This window comes from Hypanus sabinus, chromosome 9 (genome assembly GCF_030144855.1).
Source record: "Hypanus sabinus isolate sHypSab1 chromosome 9, sHypSab1.hap1, whole genome shotgun sequence".
In the NCBI taxonomy this organism is placed as follows: Eukaryota; Metazoa; Chordata; class Chondrichthyes; order Myliobatiformes; family Dasyatidae; genus Hypanus; species Hypanus sabinus.
Window position 1 is genome coordinate 14,969,747 of NC_082714.1, and position 27,121 is coordinate 14,996,867.

At 42.2% G+C, this 27,121-nt stretch overlaps 2 protein-coding genes across 6 annotated transcripts in view; one reads left to right on the plus strand and one right to left on the minus strand.

The window, feature by feature from the left end:
• Positions 1-3,630, minus strand: part of cops3 (COP9 signalosome subunit 3) — a 48,365-nt gene extending 44,735 nt beyond the window's left edge. The window contains exon 1 of the mRNA XM_059979079.1: positions 3,368-3,630. Within this exon, the coding sequence (XP_059835062.1) occupies positions 3,368-3,492 (125 nt within the window). The 5' untranslated portion in view covers positions 3,493-3,630. The remainder of the gene's footprint in view (positions 1-3,367) is intronic.
• The window catches only part of LOC132399110 (5'(3')-deoxyribonucleotidase, mitochondrial-like), a 36,490-nt gene that overhangs the window by 1,468 nt on the left and 7,901 nt on the right, over positions 1-27,121 (plus strand). For 2 of the 5 annotated variants that reach the window (XM_059979082.1, XM_059979081.1), the window contains exons 2-5: positions 4,060-4,370; positions 13,010-13,110; positions 13,198-13,258; positions 17,664-17,778. In XM_059979082.1, the coding sequence (XP_059835065.1) occupies positions 4,098-4,370; positions 13,010-13,110; positions 13,198-13,258; positions 17,664-17,778 (550 nt within the window). In that variant the 5' untranslated portion in view covers positions 4,060-4,097. Of the gene's footprint in view, positions 1-3,678; positions 3,969-4,059; positions 4,371-13,009; positions 13,111-13,197; positions 13,259-17,663; positions 17,779-18,202; positions 19,127-24,121; positions 24,186-27,121 lie in introns of those variants that run through there. The other 3 variants (XR_009513873.1, XM_059979083.1, XM_059979080.1) reach the window with 3 other exon arrangements.

Below are 27,121 nucleotides of genomic sequence, written 5' to 3' on the forward strand. Positions count from 1 at the left end.
ATCACTGAGTGTGTGCCTTCAGGCTTCTGTATCTCCTACCTGATGGTAACAGTGAGAAGAGGACATGCCCTGGGTGATGGACGTCCTTAGTAATGGACGCTGCCTTTCTGAAACACCGCTCCCTGAAGATGTCCTGGGTACTTTGTAGGCTGGTGTCCAAGATGGAGCCGACTAGATTTACAATCTTCTGCAGCTTCTTTCGGTCTAAACCAGGCAGCATCCTGGTAAACCTCTTCTGTACCATTTCCATTTATGTTCCATTTCAACATTTTTCTTGTAATGGTGCAACCAGAATTGCAGACAAAATTGCTTATTTTGAAATTTCTAGCATCTGCCGCACTTTTAAATTTAGGATTATTTCTACATTCATGTCACATGATTAAATGGAAAAGGAAGATTTCTTCTGCCAAAGATTAATCCTAATTCTGCATGCAAATAGATGAATAGTTTGGCAAACACTGGTGCACCTCAGGGGTGTGTGCTTACCCACTGCTCTACTCTGTGTACACATGACTGTGTGGCTAGGCATAACTCAAATACCATCTATAAATTTCTGCCTAATTCAACATCACCTTCGGTGCAGACACTGTGGGCTAAAAGACCCATTCCTCACCATACTGAAAGGCCTAGATCAGGGGTAGGCAACCTTAAGCACAAATGATTTTCTAGCATGCGTTATTCATTAATTTGAGGCAAAACATAACTAGATGTATTTAATTCCCATTTTCAAGTTTCTTATGGCATTTATCTGGCCCATCATCTGCTCATTAATACGTGATCCGGCCCACAGAGGCAAAAAGGTTGCCAACCCCTGGCCTAGATATAGTGGATGTGGAGAGGATGTTTCTAATAGTGGGGGAGTCAAGGACCAGAGAGCACAGCCTCACAAAACAAGGATTCCCTTTTATAACAGAGATGAGAAGGAATTTGGCCAGAAGGTGGTGAATTTGTGGAATTCATTGCCACAGATGACTGTGGAGGCAAAGTTACCTAAACCGGAGGTTGATAGGTTCTTAATTACTAAGCATGTCAAAGGTTGCAGAGAAAAGGCAGGAGAATGAGGTTGAGAGGGATAATAAATCAGCCATGATGGAATGGCAGCGCAGGTGATGGGCCAAATGGCCTAATTCTGCACCTTTGACTTGTGGTCTTGTGTACTGCTTGATTGTTTAATGTTGGAAACTGCGAACTGGATGGTCTCTGGGGATAGAGGAAGTTTCAGATGAATGACCTGCAGTGCAGAAATATAGTTACTGATTCTTTCAAGTTTAATTTCAGAATTGGGACGTTGAAAAATCCTCTCCTATGCCAGGGACTTGAGCTCAGCCTTTTGGGCTGATGCTTGCTGTAGCCTTTTGGATGAGATACGTAAACCCTACCAGTTCTCAGGCAGATGTAAAAGTTCCCAGCCACATTGTTTTGCAGAAAAGCATGGGAGGTTTTTCCAAGGTTTTGGCCAATGTTTATCCCTTTGCCAGTAAGTAATAGCGCTTTCATGATTTTCAAGATGTGATCTTAAGATGAAGAAGGGAGCAGAATTGTGATGATTAGGACCATACAACATTCTGTTGGATGCAGGCAAGATGCTTTGAACTGACTCCATCACCGTCTGGTATGGGGATTGGGTGCTACTGTGCAGGATCGAAGTAAGCTATTGAAAGTTGTGAATTCATTTAGCTCCACCATGGGCACTAGCCTCTCCAGCATTAAGGACCCCCCCCCCCCCCCCCATCACCCAGGACATGCCCTTTTCTCATTGCTATCATTAGAGGGAGGTACAGGAGCTTGTAGGAACACACAATGATTCAGGGATAGCTTCTTCCCCTCTGCCATCAGATTTCAGAATGGACATTGAACCCATGAACACTACCTCACAAATTTTTTGCACTATTTAATTAATATAACTTTTATATATATAGACATACACACACACATAAACATATATATATATTTGTGTGTGTGTATATATATGCATGTATGTATATTTTCTGAATTATTCCAGTTTTTATTATTATGTAGTACAATGTACTGCTGCTGCAAAAACAAGTTTATGACATATGTCAGTGATACTAAACCAGATTCTGATCCTGAAAATAGAAAATTGTGGAAGTACCTACCGTCAGGCTCAAGGACAGCTTCCATCCTGCTGTCATAAGCGTAGCAAATTGTTCCCTGTTATTCACCTCACAATCTGCTCATTATAACCTTGCACCTTATTATTTACCTGAACTGCAGTTTCTCTATAGCCGTTTCACTTCATTGTGTTTTTATCATTTTACCTCATTGTACCTCAATGCACTGTATATGAATAGAATGCAAGACAAGCTTTTCACTCTGTCTCAGTACGTGACAATACTAAACCAATCTCAATTCCAATTCCAACTAGGATTTAAGTGAGGAAAAATAATCGTCGCCAAATGGTGATGAACCCTGGTTACTCTGTACCACATCAAGTCTCTGAATCGTTAAACGTTAAACAAATCTATGTTAATTTTTAAACATTAAAAATTGTATGTTTAAATAACATTTTAGTAGGTAGGTAGATGTAAGTGAACGAATATGTGGAGAGAGTGTGGATATCACATTAAGATACAGAATCAGCCATTATATTGCATCTTTGAATGATAGGGAAGGCCTTCACGTGCTTCAATGTTTCTGAGTGATCAAGTAAAGAGGAGAACGAGTAAAGCAAAGGACAAGACTGGCCACTGTCTTGGAAAACAATTAGTAATTATTCCACTGTAAGAGGTTTGCATGTGTGTATATATGAGATATGTATACTGTATATACATACACATAGGAATTAACGTTAAACAAATCTATGTTAAATTAACAAATTTGTATAATTAACAAATCTATGTTAATTTTTAAACATTAAAAATTGTATGTTTAAATAACATACAAAATATTATCTGCCACATGAAATTTGCATAACGTCTCTTTACAAGTTGTCTGTCATTATTTGACAATATATCCAAAGGTTCAAAGTAAATATTATTTTGTAATAAACTGTATATATATGTAACCATATACAACACAGATTTGTTTTCTTGCAGGCATACTCAATAAATCCAATAACCATAACAGAACCAATGAAAGACTGCACCAATAGGGCAGACAACCGGTGTGCAAAAGACAATGTTTTGCAAATTCATAAACGGGAAAAATAATAAATAACCAAACAAACAATAAATAAAGAAAACATGAGATGAAGAGTCATTGAAAGTGAGCCATAGATTGTGGGAACAATTCAGTGCTGTGACAAGTGAAGTTATCCCCTTTGGTTCAGGAGCCTAATGGCTGAGCGTATTAACTGTTTCCGAACTCAGCAGCGAGTCCCGAGGCTCCTGTGAAAAGAGAGCATTACCTGGGTGATGGGGTCCCTGATGATGGATGCTCCTCCCAAATGTGCTCGCTCAGTGGTGGGGAGGGTTTTACCCGTGAGGGACTGGACTGTATCCACCACCTGTGATGTTTCCCATTCAGGGGCATTGATGCAATATACTCTCCTACACAGTTTGACAATGCAAAATCTGTCCGTGGAAAGTCAGTGCATTGCCGGAGAAGGGTACTTTCGTGTTTATTTTCTGTTAGCGATTAAACATCCAGCATTTCGTCCCATGTTTTTTTCAACACCCTCACATGGAAATTTCTGTTCGTTGAGGAAACAAAACAAATTGATCCCGCCTACCGATTGGGCTGCCTTCATTGGTCCTACAGCAAACGCTGAGTGCTTGTTCTGGGGCGTGATTTCCGGAGAGCCGGTGGGGGTGCAGAACAGTCAGAGTTTTCTCAGTAATCTGGCAGGGTCTTTCAGTATTGTTGTGGGGTGGGTCAGACCGGGTTTGCTTCGCATTACATAACGGAGGAGTGAACTCCCACCATTGCGCCCACTGCAAAGCGAGCTCCTGCGCTGTCCTCGCCAGTAACCATTGAACCCACTGGCCAAAGTGCACACAAGCATGGGGGTATCTATCCGGTTGTTTGCATTACTTGCACGTGGCTAAATAATATATTTATTTTTCTCTCTCTTTTCTCTTCCCCCCCCCCCCCCTGCAGAAGGCTATTTCGGGCACGTCGTCCTCCTTTGATACAGCATGATTTTCGGGAGCGGGTTTGCAACTCTCCGGAGTTCGGGGAGCAAGCTGCTTTGCGCAACGGCCAGGTCGTTCAGCGCCGTGCCGCATTACGCCGGAGGGAGCCCAAGGCTGCGGGTGCTGGTGGACATGGACGGGGTGCTGGCCGATTTTGAGGGCGGATTCCTGCGAAAGTACAAGGTGGCGTATCCCGAGGAGCCGTTCATTGAGCTGGCGGATCGCAGAGGTTTCTGGGTTTCCAACCAATACGGACAGCTGCAGCCCGATCTGCGCGTAAGTGAAATGTTACACGAAATTAAAGATATAGAGTATTGCATCAAGCTGGCCAGTTTGCAAATTGAACGGTGTCCAGATCTCCCGTCAGCAATATCTTTGATCAAATTGATTGGTTCATGTTGATAGAATAAATAAAAAGGAGCAATTAATAAAATTCAGCGGTTTAAAAATAACGCAGGTGCTGGAACTCTGAAATTGTATCAGGTCGGTTCAAGTTCAAAGTACATTTATCATCAAAGTATGTATGAAGTACACAACCCTGAAAATCGTCTTCCCCCACAGTCTGGCAGCACGTGTGAGGAAAGAGGCACTGAGAAATCTTATCGCTGGCCTGCAGATTTTCACAGCGTGTTTTATTTAATCATACTTGCAGATACCGCATGATAACGGGCCCCGAGACGCCCAGTTACACCCATGTGACCAATTAACCGACTAACCCGTACGTCTTTGGAATGTGGGAGGAAACCGGAGCACCGGGAGGAAAGCTGCACGATTACACGGGGATGTCCAGACTTGTTAGAGACAGCAGAGAGAATTGAATCAGTGTGACTGGCACTGTGAAGTGTTACACTAAACGCAATGCCAGCATGCTCTCTCTTGTTTTTTTATTTCATTAAGCAATTCTTTAATTTTTGGGGATAGTTGTCTAATTTGGTCCATTTTTCTGTCTGGAATTTTAACAGATTGCTGTACAATACTGTTTTATCTAATAAGAGATGGTGGTAATGAGAGAGAGAGAGAGAGAGAGAGCTCATTACTGCCTGACCACTCAAACTAACTAAATGATTGCAAAATATTATACAGTGTTATTTTGAAGAAGGGTTAAAGAATCACCCAGTCATTCTTAATCTCCCAGCCATCACTTCTGGGAGGTAAAACAGATTATCTAGTCTTTTTTTTGCGAGGTAATGTTGCTACAATAGTGACCACAGTTCCAAACAAGAAGAAACTTCACTACAAAGCAGTCGGGAAAAAGTGCTGGATAAATACAAGAAGTAGAAAGCATTATTAGGGTGGCATGGCAGCTTTACAACGATCAGTGTTCATTTCCCGGCACTGTCTGTAAGGAGTTTGTACATTCTCTCCACATGGGTTCTCACATTCCAAAGACGTACGGGTTAGAGTTAGTAAGTTGTGGGTACGCTACGTCGAGACTGGAAACATAGTGATACTTGTGGGCTGTACCTCCCCCAGCACATCCTTGAACAATGATAGAACCTACCATTAAATCACAGAGCACAGTACAGGCCCTGTGGCTCACGATGTTGTGCCAACCTTTTAACCTACTCCGAGATCAATCTAACACTTATCTCCTGCGTAGTCCTTAATTTTTCTTCCATCCATTGAAGGGTCTGTTAAATATCCCTAATGTATTTGCCTCTGTCACCATCCTTGGCAGCACATTCCACACACCCACCACTCTCTGTGTAAAGAAAAAAAAATCCTCCATACTATACTCTAATCACCTTAAAATTATGTCACCTCAAATCACCCATTTCTGCCTTGAGAAATGTTCTCTGGCTACCCACTTGATTTGTGCCTCTTTCCAGCTTTTACACCTCTATCAAGTCACTTCTCATCCTCCTGTGCTCCAGAGAGAAAAGTCTTAGGTTGCTCAACCTATCATCATAAGGCACGCTCTCTGATCTAGGCACCATCCTGCCAAATCTCTTCTGTGCTCTCTGTAAAGCTTCCATATCCTTCCTATAGTGAGGAAACCAGATCTGAACACAATTCCAAGTGTGGTCTAACCAAGGTTTTATAGAGCTACGACATTACCTTACGACTCTTGAACTCAAACTCCCAACTAACAAAGGCCAACGCACTTTCTTAACACCACCATCAATTTGCGCAGAAACTTTGAGAGATCAGCAGACGTCGACCCCAAAAATCCTGCCATTAACCCCGCATTCAGCGTGCAAATTCATCCTTCCAAAGTAAGTCACTTCACAGAGTTGAGATGAGAAATGGCAGATGCTTTAAACTCCATCTGCCATTTCTCAGCCCAGCTATTCATTCTGCCAATGGCCCCTTGCAAATGCTGACAACCTTCTGCACTAATAAATGTTGATGGAGTGTAAATTGATGTTATAAGGAATGAACAGTGTTGTGGGAAGAGTGGTTGAAGAAATGTTCGGGATTCAGGATTAGTTAGTATTTGAAAAGTATGGAAGCTGGGTGGCCAATCACGTGCCGTTGTGAGATTTTGAATGTCAAGTTCCAAGTACATTTATTATCAAAGTATGCATAACAACCCTGAAACTCGTTTCCTTACAGACAGCCACAAAACAAAGAAACTCAATAGAACCCATTTTTTTTTAAAAGATGGTCAGACACACGTGCAGGGAAAAAAACAAATCATGCAAACAACTAAAGTGAGTCCACAGCCACGAAGCTCAATTGTAGCCAATTCAGGAGCCCATTAGTTACGGGCCTTAGCCTTGGTTCCATGTAGAACAGCGAGCTAAACTGGCCTGTTCCTCACCTCTGGCCCCGACACGCTGACCTCTTCAATCTGGCCCAGTGCTTAAATGGTCCAAACCTCTGGCGGCTCCTCACTCCTCATATCAGGCTTTGTCCACTGCTAGTACCTTCAGTGCTGAGTCAAAGGTTTTAGAGTTCAAGCTCCACTGTGCAGAATCCTGGTGACATTTCTAAGCCACTTGGTCTGTTTAAGAGCTGAAGCTCTTGTCTACCCTGTTGGGTAATTATTGCAGTAATTACTGGTGTAAATTACTTGCTATTTTCCATGTTGCAAAAGTTACCGTGGCTCAAAGGTACTTTCTTAGCTGTAAAATCTTTTGAGAGACCAAAGTTGTGAAAGTCTCATGTGCAATGAAACCCTTACTTTCAGCAGCTTCACAAGCACAGTACTTCAGTAATTTTATATTTTGCACTGTACTACTGCTGGGGGGAAGAAACAAATTGTGATATATGTGAGTGAGGATAAACCTGATTCTGATATGGGTCTCTATTATGGACTGAGAGTGGGAAGGGGGCAAGGAGAGGGGAATCACAGCTGGGAAAAGGGGAAGGGAGCAGGAAGCACCAGATAAGCATTCTGTAGTGATTAATAAACCAATCGTTTGGAATCAAATGACCTTGCCTGACCTTGTCAGGACTCCCACCTCCCACCCCGGCACTCCTCCTTTGCTCCCGTCCCACATCCCTCCCACGACACTCCACCCTCACCATTCCTAATGTCCTTTGTGCTTGCCAGATTTACTAACTCGCTTTCTGCTCCACATTGACAAATACAGTAATGTGTAAAAGTCATAGACTTTTGTGTGTGTGTTCAATACAACTCCAATAACCACTGAAAGTGGGACCTCATGAAGATGGAAACATTGCAAACTAAAAACTATTTTGAACACATCTTCTTCGTAAGGATGCAACATTAACAAAATAACGATGGGTGTTTTGTTTTGATCTTTTAAAGATGAACTGCTATAGTTTATATGGAGCTTTGAAAGTGAAGGATTTTTGCTGCTTCTCCTATCTAGTCTACAGATCCTCACAGTACTGTACCTCTGCTAAGGACTAAGCGTAGGTTCAGCACGACACTAAAAATCACTAAAGATGCGCAGTGCAGAGTATCGTTATTGGCTGTATCACGGCTGGGTATAGTAGGGAAGAGTCTACAGAAAGGGTTGGTTTCAGTCCAGTCCATCACAGGCAGTGTAGCAGATAGCACAACGCTATTACAGCTCGGTGTGTCAGTAAAAATAGGTGGGTTGCCGGGTGGCATGGCTTGTTGGGCTGGAAGGGCCTGTTTCACCTGTTATCTCTATATAAATAAATAATAAGCAAGACCCTCCCCACCGTTGAGCATGTTTACATGGAGCACTGCCACAAGAAAGAGCATTCATCATCAAGCACCCCCTCTCTGCCCCATCCAGGCCAAACTCACTCCTTGTTACTATCGTCGAGCAGGAGGTAGGGGAAATTTGCATCTCACACCAGCAGGTTCAAGAAGAATTATTACTCTACAACCAACGGACTCCTGAACCAGCATGGGTAACTTCTCTCACCTCAGCTCTGAACTGATTCCACAAACTGCTGGCTCACTTTCAAGAACTTTACAACTTGTGATCTCAGTATTACTTTATTTGCACAATGTTTCTTTTGCCCATTGGCTGATTATTAGTCATTGTATGTTTTTTCATAAATTCTATTGTATTTATTTTCAAGTCAAGTCACTTTTATTGTCATTTCAACCATAACTGCTGATACAGTACACAGTAAAAACAAAACAATATTTCTCCAGGACCCTGGTGCTACATGAAACAACACAAAACTACATCAGACCTACATGGGACTATATAAAGTGCTCAGAACAGTGCAAGACAGTACAATAATTACGAAACAAGACAATAGACACAGTAAGGGAAAATTACGATATAATAATAAATGATGTAAACAATATTTTAGCAGGAATTGAGAAAGAAATGAGCAAAAATTGCAAAGGGAGTGGAGTGTGTGTGTGTGTGTGTGTGTCAGACTAAACTCTGGGTATTGAGGAGTCTAATGGCTTGAGGGAAGAAAATGTTACCCAGTCTGGTCGTGAGAGCCCGAATGCTTCGGTTCCTCTTGCCAGATGGCAGGAGGGAGAGGAGTTTGTTTGAGCATTTTCCTGTAAATGCCTACAAGAAAATGAATCACAAGGTAGTATATGATGTCATCTACATACTTAAGTAATAAATCTGACTTTGATTGGAAAATTCTCCATGTCTAGCCCACAGTTCACTCTTAAGTTAATAGTAGTAAATCCTATTTTGTTTGTTCCCTTTAGCTCAGTCTCCATTCAGGTGCTTTATCCAATGAAAATTGATTTTGATCCACACAATGCGATTTTGGGTCTGAGCAGTCAGGGCAAGAGAAGTGGAGAGAGTAAATTCCAGAATTCAGCCATTCAGTAGTTGAAGATGTGGTCATCAGAGGTGCAATATTTACTTTGGGATAAACGAAAAGTTGGAATTAGGTGTCTTAGTTCCTAGGTGGGATTAGATAATAGAGGTAAGGAAAAACGAGCTCAAAGCAATTTGAAAGCAGAGTTTCTGCCTTACTGAAAAGTGTAGAGCAGCCCGGCTGTGTAGCAGTTAGTGCTGTCACTTTACAGCGCCAGCTACCACCAGTCGAGGGGTGAATCCTGCCACCGTCACTAAGGGGCTCTCTGAGACCGTGTGGGTTTCCTCCGGGTGCTCTGGTTTCCTCCCACATTCCAAAGGCAATGGTTACGGTTAGTGAGTTGTGAGCATGCTGTGTTGGCACCAGAAGTACAGCAACACTTGCTGGGCTGTCCAGCACAATCCTTGCTGATTTCCCCTTACCTGTTACCTAATCCTACCTTGTAACGAAGTCATCTAATTCCAATTTCTTTGTTATCCCAAAGTAAATACTGCACCTCTGACGCATATGACTCATTTCACTCTGTTTGATGTACAAGTGACAAATAAAGCTAATCTTTAAAGTACCTGTATGTCATTCTTTTGCACTACAGCCAACCCCCTCCATGCACAGCTAGCTCATGTTGGAATGGATAGTGTTTCCAATGACAGAGGGAATAAAAGTGTTGACATATGACCGTTTGATGGCTCTGGGCCTGTACTCACTGGAGCTTAGAAGAATGAGGGGGAATCTCATTGAAACCTGTCAAATATTGAAAGGCCTAGATTGAGTGGAAATGGAGAAGATGTTTTCAATAGTGGGAAGAGTGTAGGACAAGAAAACCTCACAATAAAAGGAGCTCTGTTCAGAACAGAGCTATGGAGCAAGTTCTTTACCCCATCAGTAAGGGGTCTACAGACCCCTTAATGAACATTTGGTCTATTAAAATGCTTTAGCCAGAGGTGGTGAATCTATGGAATTCATTGCCATAGATAGTGGAGGCCTGGTCGTTAGGTATACTTAAAGGTGAGGTCGATATGTTTTTGATTTGTAATGGTGTCATAAATACATGCCACAGGTGACTATGGAGGCCAAGTCAAAGGGTATATTTAAAGTGGAAGTTGGGATGTTCTTAATTATTAAGGGCATCGAAAGTTCCAGAGAGAATGGGAAAATAAATCAGCCATGATGGAATGGCAGATCAGACTCGATGGGCCAAATGGCCTAATTCTGCTCTATGTCTTATGGGATGAACCCACAACCTATTGGCTCACTCCCAGGAATGCAATGAACCAAGTCATGCAGATACCAATTGCTTCATATTCTGAATCCTAGCCAGCATTGACAAGCAAAAGTAAAAAGAAAGATCTTGTTGAGTTTTACGTACACAACGCTGGAAGAACTCAGCAGGTTTTCGGGCCGAGAAACGTTGGCTACTCTTTTCTCACGGATGCTGCCTGACCTGCTGAGTTCTTCCAGCATTGTGTACGTATTGTTTGATCCACAGCATCTGCAGTTGTATTTTTCTTGTAGAGTTTTGCCTTCTGACTCACATAATTCATCCTGTATCAAAAAGAACTTCATTTGTGTTCATTACATTATATGTTGTATTCAAATATTGTTTTATAAAAGCACAGAATTCAGCAACACAGCAGGCCTAGTAGCAACAGTGGAACAAAAAACATGGTTAATGTTTAGGGTCAAAGACCCTTTGAGAGAATTGTTCAGAATGAGGTGCCTCCGATGTGAAACATTTAACTCTGCTTTTCTTTCTGCTGATGCTCAGTGCTTCCAGCATTATGTTTTTATTTCAGATTTACAGCATCTGCTGATTTTGCTTTCACTTAGTACTCTATTAGGTACAGTACAGTTGAGCACCTCGTTAATGCAAATATCTACTCAGCCAATCATGTGGCAGGAACTCAATGCATAAAAGCATGCGGACATGGTCAAGAGGTTCAGTTGTTGTTCAGACCAAACGTCAGAATGGGGAAGAAATGTGATCTAAGTGACTCTGTCCTTGAAATGGTTGCCAGTGCCAGACAGAGTGGTTTGAGATTCGCAGAAACTGCTGATCTGGGATTTTCACACACAGCAGTCTCTAGAGTTTCCGGAGAATGGTGTGTTAAACAAATCCAGTGAGCAGCATTTCTGTGGGCAAAAGTGCCTTGTTAATGAGAGGTCAGGAGAATGTCAGACTGGTTCAAGCTGACGGACAGGAACAGTAACTCAGATAACCAGGCTTTACAACACTGGTGTGCAGAGGAGCATCTCTGAATGCACAACATGCTTGACAGTGAAGTGGACAAGCTACAAAAGCAGAAGACCACACTGGCTTCCACACCTATACCTAATAAAGTGGCCACTCATTGTATTTGTGGCAAGGTAAATAGGCTTATTATTGTCACATGTACCAAGGTATTGTACTGTGAGAAAATTTGTTTTGGACACCGTCCACACAGATCTTTTCATTACCGTAGTGCATTGAGGTGTTACAAAGGAAAACTCTTCATCTGGGACCGGCCCTCTTCTCGCTACTACCATCAGGAAGGGTACAGGAACCTGAAAACGTACACTTAACAATTCAAAAACGGTTTCTTCCCCTCTGCTGTTAAGATTTCTGAATGATCCAAGAGCATTATTCATTTTATTTGCACTGTTAATTTTGTAATTTATAGTAAGTTATGTCTTTGCCTTATACTGCTACCACAAAGCAACAATTTTCTTTATTTATTGAGATACAGAGTGGGCTAGGCCCTTCTGGCTCTTTGAGCCTTGCCACCCAGCAACCCCCAATTTAACACTAGCCTAATCATGGGACAATTTACAATGGCCAATTAGCCTACCAACCAGTACATCTTTGGACTGTAGGAGGAGACCGGAGCACCTGGAGGAAACCCAGGCAGTCATGGGGAGAACATACAAACTCCTTAGAGGCAGCAGCAGGAACTGAACCTGTGTCACTGGTATCGTAAAGCTTTCTGCTAACCACTAGACCACTGAGTCAGTGATAATAAACTTAATTCTGATTCAGAAAGGGTGTTGCAGGCGGAAGATAAGATGCAAAATCACAATGGTGTAGATCATCAGGTCAAGAGTTCTTCCTATTGTAGTAGGAAACTGTTCAATGCTCTGGTGACAGCAGGATAGAAGCTATCGTTGAGCGTGGTGGCACAGTTTGGCTGGAAATAGTATGCATAATTTCTAGGTCACATCCACTGCAAGTAGATTAAAGTTCAAAGTAAGTTTACTATCAAAGTACATATGTCACCATATATTATCCTGAAAGTTATTTTCTTGCGGGCAATCAGTAAAAAGAGACCCAATAGAATCAATGAAAAACGGCACATGAACACGATGGTCAAACGACCAACGTACAAGAGGAAACAGACTGTGCAAATATGTGTACAAAAAGAAGAAGAAAAACAATAATAAATAAACAAGCAATAAAAATTGAGAACATGAGATAAAGAATCCTTAAAAGTGAGGCCACAGGTTGTGGGAATATTTCAGTGATGGAGTGAGTGAAGTTCTTCCTCCTGGTTCAAGATCCTGGTGGTGTGGGTCCTGAGGCTCCTGTACCATCGTCCTGTTGGCAGCAGTGAGGAGAAGAATATTTCATATCCTGCACCCCACGTTGAATTCATTTATTTAGTGACAATGTAGGGGATATTAGTTATATAAATGACATCAATTGAACTTGACTTCTAATTAAAATATTCTTGTATTTTTAAATTAAAATCACACAGGAGAAAGCAATAAGCATATGGGAGTCGAAGAACTTCTTCATTGAACTTGATCCCCTTCCAGGAGCAGTGGAGGCAGTGAAAGAGATGGCCAACATGAAAAAGTAAGTCAAGTCTCCAAAACAATTTCACTTCTTGCTGAACTCCACCAGATTTCTGTAGTGATATGTGTCTGCTTTTCTTTTTCACAGCACTGACGTGTTCATTTGCACCAGCCCTATAAAGAAGTATGATCACTGTCCTTTTGAAAAAGTGAGTTATGCAAAAATGTCAACCAAGAAAACAGATTAAATATTTACCAAGGTATATACTGAAATGGTGGTATTTTCGCTGGAGTTTATAAAAATGATTGGAGGGTAATCTCATTGAAAGCTATAATGTAATAAAAGGCCTACATAGAGTGAATGTGGAGAGGATGCTTCCTATAGTGGGGGAGTCTAGGACCAGAATAGAAAGATGTCTCTTTAGAAAAGCGATAAAGAGGAATTTCTTTAGCCAGAGGGTGGTGAATCTGTGGAATTCAGACTCATCGCATATATTTAAAGCAGAGGTTGATAGGTTCTTGATTAGTAAGGGCATTACAGGTCATAGGGAGAAGACAGGAGAATGGAGTTGAGAGGGATAATAAATCAGTCATGATTGAATGGAGGAGCAGACTTGATGGGCTGAATGGCAAATTCTGCTCCTGTGTCTTATGGTCTCATGGAAATATGAACATTGTCCCACACATGCATCTAGCAATTAAAAAATAGACTGGCACCAAGCACGTTAGAATGCTTGGAAGAAAATGCTGTTTGCAAAAAGAAATTCAATTGTAAATAAAAGTACTTAAATCCTGAACACATTGAGAAAGAACAGAAATACAGATGTTCTGGATGCGTTGTGGATATATTTTCCCTGGATAACCATTTGGAGCTTAAATAAGTAATTTTGTAAGAATGATGTGCAGGAACTCGTGCTAGAGAATGAAACTAGAATGCAAATGTCCTTTTTGTTTTGGCCATAGTTTATGAGAAGTAAAATTCACTGTGGACAAATGTGAGGTGGTATATTTTGATAATAATAAGTAAGCCAACTATTCAAAGGCGAGTAGATGTCAAAATCCGGTAGAGGAACTGAGCTTTTTGCAGACACACAACACTAAATGTAGCAGCATAATTAATCAAGGTCATTGAAAAGCAAAGTACGTACTGATGTTCATCTCTAGAGAGGTAAATGCAGAGCAGGCAAGTTCCGTAAGATGTTTAGAATATTGGTTAGACCACATGTTCACAGTTCTTGTCGCCACATTATACAGTGATAAAAGGAAAAGATACCGAAAGATTTGACAGAATGGTAATAAGTAGCCAACTTGTCTGTTGGTAAAGATTGGATTTTTCTCTTGATAAGAGAAAACAAACGGTGGGTTAAGAGGGGTTGGGAGGGCTTTAAAATTCTGTAGGTGATTGAAAGGATAGGCATGGACCATCCTCACCTCAACTCAGTGTTTCTGGCAAATGTTTGATCGAAGTAGGGGAGGACTTTTTCAAGTGGAACAAGGTTTAAAAAGGCAGTGCTGCACGGCAATTTTTTGGAGTTGGACTGCAACCAATCACTGAGCAGGATTCATTAGAAAGAGCGAATAAAAATAAGGCAGGTGCGTGCGGAGCGGCCATTCTTGGAATGGCCGTTGCTTTGAGTGAACCACTTCCAGAGTGGCTTTGGCTCATCAGGCTTGAGTGAGATCAGGCTGGGAAAGGTAGGTATCTGGTAAGTTTCTTTTTTTCTTTATTCTTCTTTCTTCATCTGTTAGGGCACTGTAGTGTAGTGAGAATGGATCCGGGGCTGTTTTGTTCTATGTATAAAATGTGGGAATTCTGGGAGACCTTCAGCCTCCCCGATAACCAGATCTCCACTAGGTGTACCAAGCTGCATCTTCGCAGAGAATATATTAAAGAACTGAAGCTGCAGTTTGATGACCTTCAGCTCCTACGGGAGAATGAAAAGGTGATAGATAGGAGCTACAGGGAGGTAGTCACCCCTAGGTTGCAGGAGGCAGATAATTGGGTGTCTCAAGAGAAGGAAGGAAAATAGGTAGCCACTACAGTGTACCCTTGTGGCCGTTCCCCTCAATAATAAGTATACCATTTTGGATACTAATGAGATGGATGACCTACAGCGGGGTGTTGCAGTGACCAGGTCTCTGGCACTGAGACTATGCTGTGACTCAGAAGAGAAGAGAGGTGAAGAGTACTGCAGTGGTGATAGGAAATTCCATCGTCAGAGGAAGAGAAATGAGTTTCTGTGGGCACGATAAAGACACCCGGATGGTATGTTGCTTCCAGGCGCTGGGGTCAGAGATGTCTCTGATTGAGTCTACGGCATTCTAAAGGGGAAGAGTGAGCAGCCCGAAGTCTTGGTACCAATTGGCACCAATGACAGAGGTAGGAAAAGTAAGAAGGTCCTGAAAAGAAATTTTGGGGAGCTTGATAGAAAGCTGGAAAATCAGGACCTCCAGCACAGTAATCTCTGGATTGCTGCTTGTGCCATGTGCCAGTGAGTTTAAGAATAGAATGAGTTGGCAGGTGAATGTGTAGCTGAGGCACTGGTGTAGGAGGCGGGGGTTCAGATTTATCGATCATTTGGATCTCTTCTGGGGAAGGTAGAACCTGTACAGAAGGTACGGGTTACACCTGAACCCATGGGGAAACCAATATCCTTGCGGGCAGGTTTGCTAGAGATGTTTGGCCAGGGGATGGGAACTGGAGTGACAGTGCTGAGAGTGAGGTAGTTTGCTTACAAAGAGAGGCAGTGTGTAGTCAGACCATTAGCAAGAGAGGCTGATGATAGGGCAAAATTGTAGTCAACAGGATGAGCTGCAATGTAAAAGGCGGACAAAATTGAAAAGATGAATGCAGGACTGAAGGTGTCATATTTGAATACACACGGTGTATGGAACAAGGTGTACTTCTACCACAGTTACAGATGGGCATGTATGATGTTGTGGGCATCACTGAATCGTGGCTGAAAGAGGATTATAGTCAGGAGTTTAATTGTATCAAAAGGACAGGCAAGTAGAGGGTGTGGTGTGGCTCTGTTGTTAAATAAAATAAAGTCAAATCATTGGAAAGAGATGACATCGGAAAGTCTTAAATTGTTGTGGATAGAGCTAAGGAACTGCAAGGGTAAAAGACACTAATGGGAGCTGTATACAGACCCACAAATAGTAGTAAGATTGTGGTCTACAAATTACAATGGGAGAGATAGAAAATGCAAGTCAGAAGACTTACGATAGTCATGAGGAATTTCAATATGCAGGTAGGTGCTGGATTCCAGGAGGGGGAGTTTCTGTAGCGCCTATGCAATGGCTTTTTAGAGCAGTTTGTGGTTGAGCCCACTAGGGGATCAGCTGTTTTGCAATGAACTGGAATTGATTAGAGAGCTTAAGGTAAAGGGGGCCAGTAATCATAATATGATAGAATTCATCCTGCAATTTGAGCAGGAGAAACTAAATTCAGATGTATCAGTATTACAATAGAGTAAAGGGAATTACAGAGGCATGCGAGAGGAGCAGGCCGAAATTCTTTGGAAAGGAAAACTAACAGGGATAATGGCAGAGCAGCAATGGCAGGAATTTCTGGGAGCAATTCAGAAGGTGCAGGATAGGTACACGCCAAAGAGGAAGAAGTATTCTCAGGGCAGGACACAACTGTGGCTGACAAGAGAAGTCAAAGCCAACATAAAAGCCAACGAGAGGGCGTATAATAGAGCTAAGATTTGTGAGAAGTTAGAGGATTGGGAAACTTTTAAAAACCACCAGAGGCAACTAAAAAGTCATAAAGAATGAAAAGGTGGGATACAAAGCTAAGCTAGCCAATAATTAAGAGGATACAGTAAGTTTCTTCAGAGATATAAAGGGTGAAAGAGAAGTAAGAGTAAGATATTGAACCACTGTAAAATGATGCTGGAGTGCTGGAGAGGTGGTAATGGGGAACAAGGATATGGAGGACGAACTAAATAAGCATTTCCTAATGAGTCGGTGGTGAGGAAGGTAAATGTGATGTTAGCATTCATTTTGAGAGGACTAGAATAGAAAAGCACTGGTGAGGCCTCACTAGGACTATTGTGAGCAGCTTTGGCCCCCTTATCTAAGGAAGGATGAGCTGACATTGGAGAGGGTCCAGAGGAGATTCACAAGATTGATCCCAGGAGTGAAAGGAGGAGTGCTTGATGGCTCTGAGCCTGTACTCGCTTGAGTTCAAAAAAATGAGTGAAACCCATTGAATATTGATAGGTGAATACGCGAAGAGGAAAGGATGTAGGGGGTCTAGCAACAGAGGGCATACACTCAATGGGCTGAATGGCCTAATTCTGCTCCTGTATCGTCTGAACATAAACACATTTAAGGGAATGCTGGAGAAACATGAGAGAAAAAGAAATAAGAACTTATTGGGGGGGTAGAAGAGGGAAAGGATTGGAAGGGGCATAAACACTCCTATAGCCTTCACAGGCTAAAGGTATGTTCCTTTACTGACAATATGCATAGTTAAAAGGGGGGGGGGGGGAATGATAGCACTGATAAAAAGAATGTACAAAAATTCACGGCTTCTTGCATCAATCTGATGATTTCCTAATAGTGCGATAAGAATGAAGTGCTATGTTGACTCTGTTTTCACAGTACGCATGGGTAGAGAAACATCTTGGGAAGGAGTTTCTGGAGCTGACGTTGCTAACGCAGGATAAAACATTGATATCCGGCAGCTTGCTGATAGACGACAAGCCAGATATATCAGGTAATATGCTCGGTTACAAGATCCATGTAATTCAGAATTCGGGGGACCTTCAGTAGAACCAGGAAATATCATTAGGACTTACTGTGATGAAAGTCTTGAAGCCTTTCCTGGCAGTGCTCTGACACAATTATCAGTTACAAACTGGGTTTGGTTGCTGGAATTTATTAGAATCTTAAGATGTTCGGCTCATCTGATCACGTGGTTCATTCACAAGTTACTTCCGTCGGACATAGAGAAGGTAAATATATGAGGTTGCTCGACAGTTGCGCAGGGCGTGAATGCCATCACCTCTTTGGAAGTAAAATCCAGCAACATGGGTGACAACAGAGCTTCACTTCCAGATGAGATTAATGCCTTCTATACTCGTTTTGGCGAGGAGGAACTATCACAAACACCCATAACCCTGATGATCCTGTGATTGCAGTCTCTGCCAACATGCGAGCAAGCCTTGAGGTGGGTGAACCCACCACCTGGACATGGTTCCTGGCCAACTGTTAAAGACCTGTGCTGATCACCTAACTGGTATGCTCACTGAGATCTTTCACCTCGTGCTTTGGTAGTCTGAGGTGCCCACCTGATTCAAGCGGACCTCACTATATCGGTGCCTGAGAGGAACACGGTAAACTTCCTCAATGAGTATTGTCCAGTAGCACTTACATCCACCGAGATGAAGCGTGGTGATGAAAGATATCAGCTCCTGCCCGAGAAGCGACTTAGATGCCTACCAGAGCAACAGTTCCACTGCAGATGACATCTCATTGACTCTTCATTGAATCCTGAACATCTATACAGTGAAGATGCATACGTCAGGATGCTCTTCATTGACTACAGCTCGGCATTCAGTACCATCATCCTATGAAAACTAATCAATAAGCTTCAAGACCTGTGCCTCTATACCTCCTTCTACAATTGGAACCTCGATTTCCTCACTTGCAGACCAGAGGCAGTTTGGATCGGCAACAACATCTCCTTCACAACTTCCATCAGCACAGGTGCACCACGAGGCTGTGTGCTTAGCTCCCAGCTGTACTTGCTTTACATTTATTACTGTGTTACGAGGCACAGCTCTAATGCCATGTTCAAGTTTGCTGATGGTACCACTGTTATTGGCCGAATCGAAAGTGGTGACGAATCAACATATGGGAGTGACATTGAAAATCTGGCTGAGAGGTGCCATAACAACCTCTCACTCAGTGTCAGCAAGAACAAGGATCTGATTATTGACTTCCGGAGGAGGAAACCAGAGGTCCATGAGCCAGTCCTCATTGGAGGATCAGAGGTGGAGAGGATTAGCAACTTTAAATTCCTCAGTGTTACCATTTCGGAGGACCAGTCCTGGGCCCAACATGTAAGTGCAATTATGAGGAAAGCACAACAGCACCTCTACTTCCTTTGGAGTTCGCAAAGATTTGACATGACATCTAAAACTTTGACAAATTTCTATAGATGTGTATAGGAGAGTATATTGCCTTTCTTGCAGTCATACTCAGTAAACCCATAATTGAATGATGATAATAACAGAAACAATGAAACACCAGTGCCCTAGAATGAAAAATCCTATAAAAACTTTGTGGACACGCCTAGTCCATAATGGGTAAAGCCGTCCCCACCATTGAACTCATCTTCATGAAGTGTTGTTGCAGGAAAGTGGCATCCCGTCATCAGAGACCGCAGCCATCCGGGTCATGCTCTCTTCTCACTGCTGCCATCAGGAAGAAGGTACAGGAGCCACAGGACTCACACCACCGGGTTCAGGAACAGTTAATTATCCCTCAACCAAAAGGCTCTTGAACTAAAGAGTTATAACTTCACTTGCCCCGTCACTGAAATGTTCCCACAAACTATGGACTCACTTTCAAGGATTTATCTCATGTTCTCAATATTTATTGCTTATTTATTAATTATTATTCTTTCTTCCTTTTTGTGTTTGCACAGTTTGTTGACTTTAGCACACTGGTTGTCTGCCCAAGTTGGTACTAGACACTAGAATACTACAGCACAGTACAGGCCCTTCAGCCCTCGATGTTGTGCCGACCCATATATTCCTTAAAAAAAGTACTAAAACCACATTACCCCGTACCCTCTATTTTTCTTTCATCCATGTGCCTGTCCAAGAGGTACGGTCTTTCATTGATTCTGTTATTGTTATTGTTATTATTCTATTATGGATGTATTGAGTATGCCCACAAGAAAATTAATCTCAGGGTTGTATATGGTGACATAAATGTATTTTGATAATAAATTTACTTCAAACTTTAAACATAGGACAGTAAGTTCAGAAGTTCAAAGTAAACTTATCATTGAAGTACGTTTGTTACCTTATGCTACCCTGAGATTCATTTTCATGCAGGCATTGACGGTAAACATGGAAACACAACAGAAGCAGAGCAAAACTGCACACAGCAAAGACAGACTACAAATTGTGAAAAATAGTAAATAAAAGACAGCTGAATAATAACTGTTGAGAATATGAGTTCTAGAATGCTTGACAGTGTGCTCAAGGATTGTGGATTCTGCTCACTGTTGAGTTGAGTGAAGTTATCCACTGTGGTTCAAGAGCCTGATGGTTGCAGGGTAGTAACTGCTCTTGAACCTGGTGGTGTGGGTGCTGAGGCTCCTGTACTTACTATCTGATTGCAGCAGCGAGAAGAGAGCACATCCTGGGTGGTGGGGTCTTTCATGATGGGTGCTGCTTTCCTGCTATGGCGCTCACTGTAGATGAGCTCAGTGGTGGGGAGAGCTTTAACTGTGATGGGCTGGGCTTTATCCACTACCTTTTGAGTGCACAGATTTACAGGTTGACACTGTATGGCTGGCGTTTTGTAGTGTCTGATTCAGACTCTGTAAATTTTATTTTTCTACGTTATCAGTGCCATATCAGATATTGTGGTTTATTGTTATTGTGCTGGAGACTTTACCTACTTGTATAACACTGCGTGGCTCCACAATGCTATTTCACAATGCTGAAAACACAGTGGGTGTGTTGTCGCTAACTAGCTGGAGTGCCTATTTTGCAGGTGAAACCCAAATTAGAAAAGGGAGAGACAGCTATAAATTTAGTTTTAACTCTTTCCCCCAGACAGGAAGTTGTGGATTTAAGTCCCTCTGTAGAGATTTGACCAAAACAGGTCTGAGCTGATACTAGTGTGTGGTACTAGGGGAATGCTTCACTGCCAGCGGTTTTTCCATTGGGCGAGATCTTAAACCAAGCTGGACAGGGCATTGTTTAGAGGATGGTTGTTTGTCTGTCTTTGTGTGTAATTTTTAATTGATTCTATTGTATTTCTATGTTCTACTGTGAATGCCTGCAAGAAAATGAATCTCAAGGTAGTATATGGTGACATATACTTACGTCGATAATAAATTTACTTTGAACTTTGTGAGCAGGTGAATTATTATTCCAGTGGAGACACAAGCTACAATGTGTCCTCTCACAATATCCTGAAAACAGCTGCAGATGCTGGAATTCTGAAATAAAAACAGGAAACACTCAGCAGGCTAGGTAGCATCTGTGAAGAGAGAAACAGAGTTAATGGTTCAGGTCAGTGACCTTTCATTGGAAAGCTTTGTTCAGTTAATTCTGGTTTTATTAATCGAGTAGATTTTGTAATAAAGGGAAAACATTCTTGAGAGCTTGAGGACAAAAGGACGTCTGCAAGAGTTGTCGTCTCAGGAAGGCAACATTCATCATTAATGGCTCCCACCGTCTGGGACATGCCTTCTTCTCAATGCGGCCATCAGTCAGGCGGCACAGGAGCCTGAAGTCCCAAACCTCAAGTTTCAACAACTGCTTCTTCCCCAGTACCATCAGGTTCTTGAACCGACCTGACAAACCCCAACACTCCCTCAGATGTGCTGCCTCACATCTCCAACATCCCTAACCTTAGCTGCTGTCTGTGTGGAGTTGGCATGTTCTCCCTGTGACCATTGTACCAGGTACTCATAATTAGTTCCCACCATCTCAAGGACATATTGGTAAGTGAGATGGTTGGCTATAAGTTACCCCCTGGTGTAGGTGAGTAGCAAAAACATTAAACAGGGTCTGATGGGGTTGTGTCCAGGGGAATAAATTGAAAGGCTACAGGGAAAATGGAACATTAATTCCCTTCATCACTGAGGTACTGAGGTGCATTGGCTGTGTGTACAGAACACGACGCCAATACTTGGGCAGTCTATACCAGCTACACCTCCCGTCGTGTGTACAGAACATGATGCAGATACTCGGATAGTGGGTATCAGCAGTGCTTCCCAAATTCCTGGTCCCTGCCAGCAGACACACGGGTTCACCAACTTGCCTTACAGATTCCCCTCTGAGTTACTCAACATTCTGGCATGAGAATATCAACAGCCCTTTATCTAAACCATGGAACTCCTCCCCACAGCACCTCACCAGGAGGAATGCACTGGTTCAAGAAGGCATCTCAGAGCCTTAGGTGGGAAGGAGCAAAGTTTAAGGGAGCAGTATGGAGCAAGTTTTATACATAGAGAGTGATAGGTGGCTAGACCAATATTCCAGTATCTGTAGAAACTTTTATGCCCATGATAGTTGCCTGGAACTCACTGTCAGGGCTGATGGTGGAAGCAGCCATTGTTGTGATGTTTAAAAGGCCTTAAGAGAGACACTTGAACCTTTTTTTAAGTTAGAGATACAGCATGGAACAGGCCCTTCCAGCCCAACAAGCTGCCTAGCAACCTACCTATTTAATCATAACATAATTACAGGACAATCTAGAATGACCAATTCTACTCATCAGTAGGTCCTTAGGCTACGTCCACACTAGACCAGATAATTTTGAAAATGCCGGTTTCGCGTAAAACGATAGGCGTCTGCACTAGGCATTTTTAAAAATATCTCTGTCCACATTAAAATGGATATTTAGGCAAATCTCCAACTCCTGGGCATGCGCAGGACACATCTACAGAAGACAGCTGAAGAAGAAGCATTTTACTATTTCCATTTCCACTGTGTCGTTGTTCTATTGCATTCAAGAAAACAATGAAATTTTGCACTGCTGCCACCAAGTGTTCTGGCATGTCGTGACAGCATTTTGAGATTTCGCCGGTTACCCCATCCACACTGCCCTGCTGAAGCAGCATTTTCAAAATTACACACGCTGGAGAGCATTTCTGGAAATCTCCGTTTTTGGGGGATTTTAGCAGAGGAGAATGCCATTTCAGTGTGGATGGAGGGTAAAAACGAAGAGAAAAAGTTTTGGTTATGGATTTATCCAGTGTAGTGTGGACATACTTAGACTGTGGGAGAACAATTTAGAATGACCAATTAACCTACTAATTAGTACGTCTTTAGACTATGGGAGAAAACCAGAGCACCCAGAGGAAACCCATATGAACATGGAAAGAACGTACAAACTTTCTTTACAGAGGATGCCGGAAATAACCTTCGAACTCCAGTGCCCCAAGCTGTAATAATGTTCCGCTAACCACTACATTGTTGGGCAGCCTATGAAGGAAATGGAGGGATATGGATTACATGCAGGATGTGGGATTAGTTTTATTTGGCCAACACAGTGTGGGCTGAAGGGCCTCTTACTGTTCTGTGTTCATGGACACCTCCTTGTGTGCATTTAGGGCTGGGCAATAAACTCACCTTGGCAACAATGCCCAGAGCTATGTAAGCTAAGAGGCCTCGCAGGCTGCATCCACACTAGACCGGACAAATCCATAACCGAAGCTCTTTCTCTTCGTTTTGACCCTCTGTCCACACTGAAATGGCATTCTCCTCCGCTGAAAACGGAGCTTTTCTAAAATGCCTTCCAGAGTGTGTAAATTTGAAAACACCGCTTAGACAGAGCAGTGTGGACAGGGTAACTAGAGATTTCTAGAAACACTATCATGTCTTGCTGGAACAACCTAACAATTTCAGAACAGACGGCAACGAGACTGAAGCCAGAAGAGTTAGAAATGTACTCAGCAAATACTTTTGTATCCTCACTTTGCCCTGTTTTCTGTCCTTGCTTGTATGAAGGTGGTTTACCTATTTATGCAAGTACTTCTCTGACAGTAGATGTGTAACAGCCTAATGTGACATTGTATGGAAATACAAGATAACACTGATGCAGACATGTTTTATACATTTAACAAGGTGCTTTATTAATGCAACAGAGTTGGTCAGTTTTTCAGTGTTCGTTGTCAGCCGGGTCATACTGTCCATGAACTCCCTGTCGGTTGCCTCCATACACTCCAGTATTAAGTCCTCCTGCATGAGAGCCAACTGCTGTCCGTCATTTGGCAATTTCCTTTTAAGTTTTTCTAGTTTGTAACTGTACAAACATGGACTTTCACAGCGAGATTTGACACCAAACTTGTCGCTTGTTTTCTGTAGATGTGTCCTGTCCATGCCCAGTAGGAGGAGATTCGCCCAAATACCCATTTTAATGTGGACGGAGGTATTTTCAAAAATACTTGGAATGGAGGCCTATCGTTTTTATGCAAAACCAGCGTTTTTAAAATTATCTGGTCTAGTGTGGATGTAGCCTCAGTTAATCATATCCAGCCCAACTATTGTACCTGGCTATACCAGCCCTGTTCACACACATCTCAACGAGTGAACAGAGACAAGCTGTGAGCTGCCGTGAAGAGGGAACGTTCAATCTGTGAGCACAACAAGTATTTCATTGCTATTGTTTCAAACACAAGGTTTTTTCTGATTGGTCTTTGGTTTGATGGATGGTATTTCAATGCCTTCTTTGTTCTGGAGCAGGGGTTTAATTCCCTGAGGTAAAGTCTGTTGAAGGACAAAGAAAATTCATTGCAGGAGGCTCAGTTTATTGTTCCAGTTCTGAGGACTTGAGAACTTGATCAATAACACCAAGGTTTGAAATATCTCTTGTCAGAAAAGAAAAATAATGGATTAACAATACTTTACACAGTCTGTTGCTTTCACGAAATCACCAATTAAAATATCTTCTGTTGTGATTTGGACACCCCAGGGAGCTCTGGATTGGAAATATTGTTGCCTGGAGCGAGTCAGTAACCCTTCTAAATAAACTGATGATAGGTGTCTAATTATCAAGCTGTCCATGTGCAGGGAACCAGCATTTTTATTCAGCAGCTTCGGATCCTGGTTTACAAGAGACTGCAGATGCCAAAGTAAATTTATGATCAAAGTATGTCCAACCTTGAGATTTTTTTTTGCAGGCACCCACAGGAAAACAAAGAAATATAATAGCAGCCATGAAAAGCCACACACATAACAAAGACTGACTCACATCCAATGTGTGAAAGAGGAGAAATAGTGAAAATAATAATAATAAAGAAAAACAAATAATTCTAAAATTATAAAAATAAAAAGTAATTCTGAGATCATGAGGCCAAATTTAGTTAGCCTCCTGAGGAAGCAAAGGCACTGGTGAGTTTTCATGGATGTGAACATCATCATGGTTTGACCAGAACAGGTAATTGGGATGTTCACACCTAGAAGCATGAAGCTCTGAACTCTCTCAACCTCAAAACCATTGTTGTAGAGGAGCATGGTCAATACCTTCACTTTCTGAAGTCAATGACCGGCTGTTTTGTTGACATTGAGGGAAAGGCTGGTGTCATGACACTATGACATTGGCATGGGTGGAAAAAGTAGAGGCAGTGGATGTCATTTCCTAGATTTTCAGAAGGCATTTGATAAAGTGCCTCAGATGTTACAGGAAAGGTACTGGCATGGATAGAGGAATGGCTGACAGGCAGAAGGCAGCGAGCAGGAATAAAGGGAACCTTTTCTGGTTGGCTGCCAGTAACTAGGGGTGTTCCTCAGTATTGGAGACTGCTACTTTGGCAGCTTTGGGCCTGTACTCACTGGAATTTAGAAGAATGCCTGGGGATCTCACTGAAACCTATTGAATGTTGAAAGAACTAGATAAGGTGGATGTGGAGAGGATGTTTCCTGTGGGGCGAAGGGGTATCCAGACCTAGAGGGCACAGCCTCAAAATGAAGGGCAACCTTTTAGAACAGAAGTAAGGAGGAATTTTTTTAGCCATAGAGTAGAGAATTTGTGGAATGCTGTGCCATAGACTGCAGTGGAAGTCAAGCCTGTGAGTATACTTAAAGCAGAAGTTGATAGATTCTTGATTTGCCAGGCCATCAAGGGATATAGTGAGAGGGCAGTTATGTGGGGTTGAATGGGATCCAGGATCAGCCATGATGAAATGGCAGAACAGACTTGATGGACTGAATGGCCTAATTCTGCTTCTATGTCTTATGGTCAGGCAGCAATTCTCAGACACCTCTTGCTTACTACTTGAAAAGGACCCTCCCTACTCAAGAATATCAGGCAGTTGTTTCCCACTCTGTCACCAACTTTATTGATTCTGGAGATCTCCCATTTGCTGCCAGCAACATCATGGTTCCCGTACCTTGCACTGCTGGTCTCTACTTCCTACCCAAGATCCTTAAACCTGTCAGTAAAATTGTTACTGAGTTTCCTGCATCTGCTGAACCCTTTCTGTTTATGATTGGCTTGGGACAGATGGCCAGTTTCTGCGTTTAAAAAAAAGTTAAGTTTATTGTCATCTGACTCTTTATATGCTTTACAACCAAATGAAACAATGTTCCTCCAGACCATTAATCCTTAACAACATATATCACACATAGAACATAAACCAAAATATTATACTCTAAACAAGTGAATAAAATATCATTCAAAATGCATGTAGTGCAGGTAAACAGTACAGTAAACAGCTAAAAAGAGATGATCAGTTAAATGGGATTGAATTAACTTCGTACACAAGGTGTCTCATAAATAAGTAGTTGATTGTGCTGACATTCATTGTCATTTTGGTGAGAACATTGGGGCATGGTTTGTTTATAGTTCAAATAGAATTAATGACTCAACAAACACATGGACTGAAACACTAAGTGAAAGTGATAGTCTGGTTCTGAAGAACTGCAGGACATTTGCCCGAGCATACTATGGACATTAATAGCAGCTCACAAGATTTCTTTTATATTTACAAGAATGGTGGGAGGCAGCAGAAAGGAAACTGTAGATCTGTTAGCCTGACATCAGTGGTTGGGAAGTTGTTGAAATTTATTGTTAGGGATGAGATAACAGTGTACCTGGAGGCACATGACAAGATAGGCCAAAGCCAGCATGATTTCCTGAAAAGAAAACTCTGGCCTGACAAACCTACTGCAATTCTTTGAGGAAATTACAAGCAGGGTAGACAAAGGAGATGCAGTAGACGTGGTGTGCTTGGATTTTCAGAAGGCCTTTGACAAGGTGCCAAACATGAGGCTGTTTAGTAAGATGAGAACCCATGGAATTACAGGGAAGTTACCAACAATGGTAGAGCATTGGCTGGTCAGCAGAAAGCAGAGTGTGGAAATAAA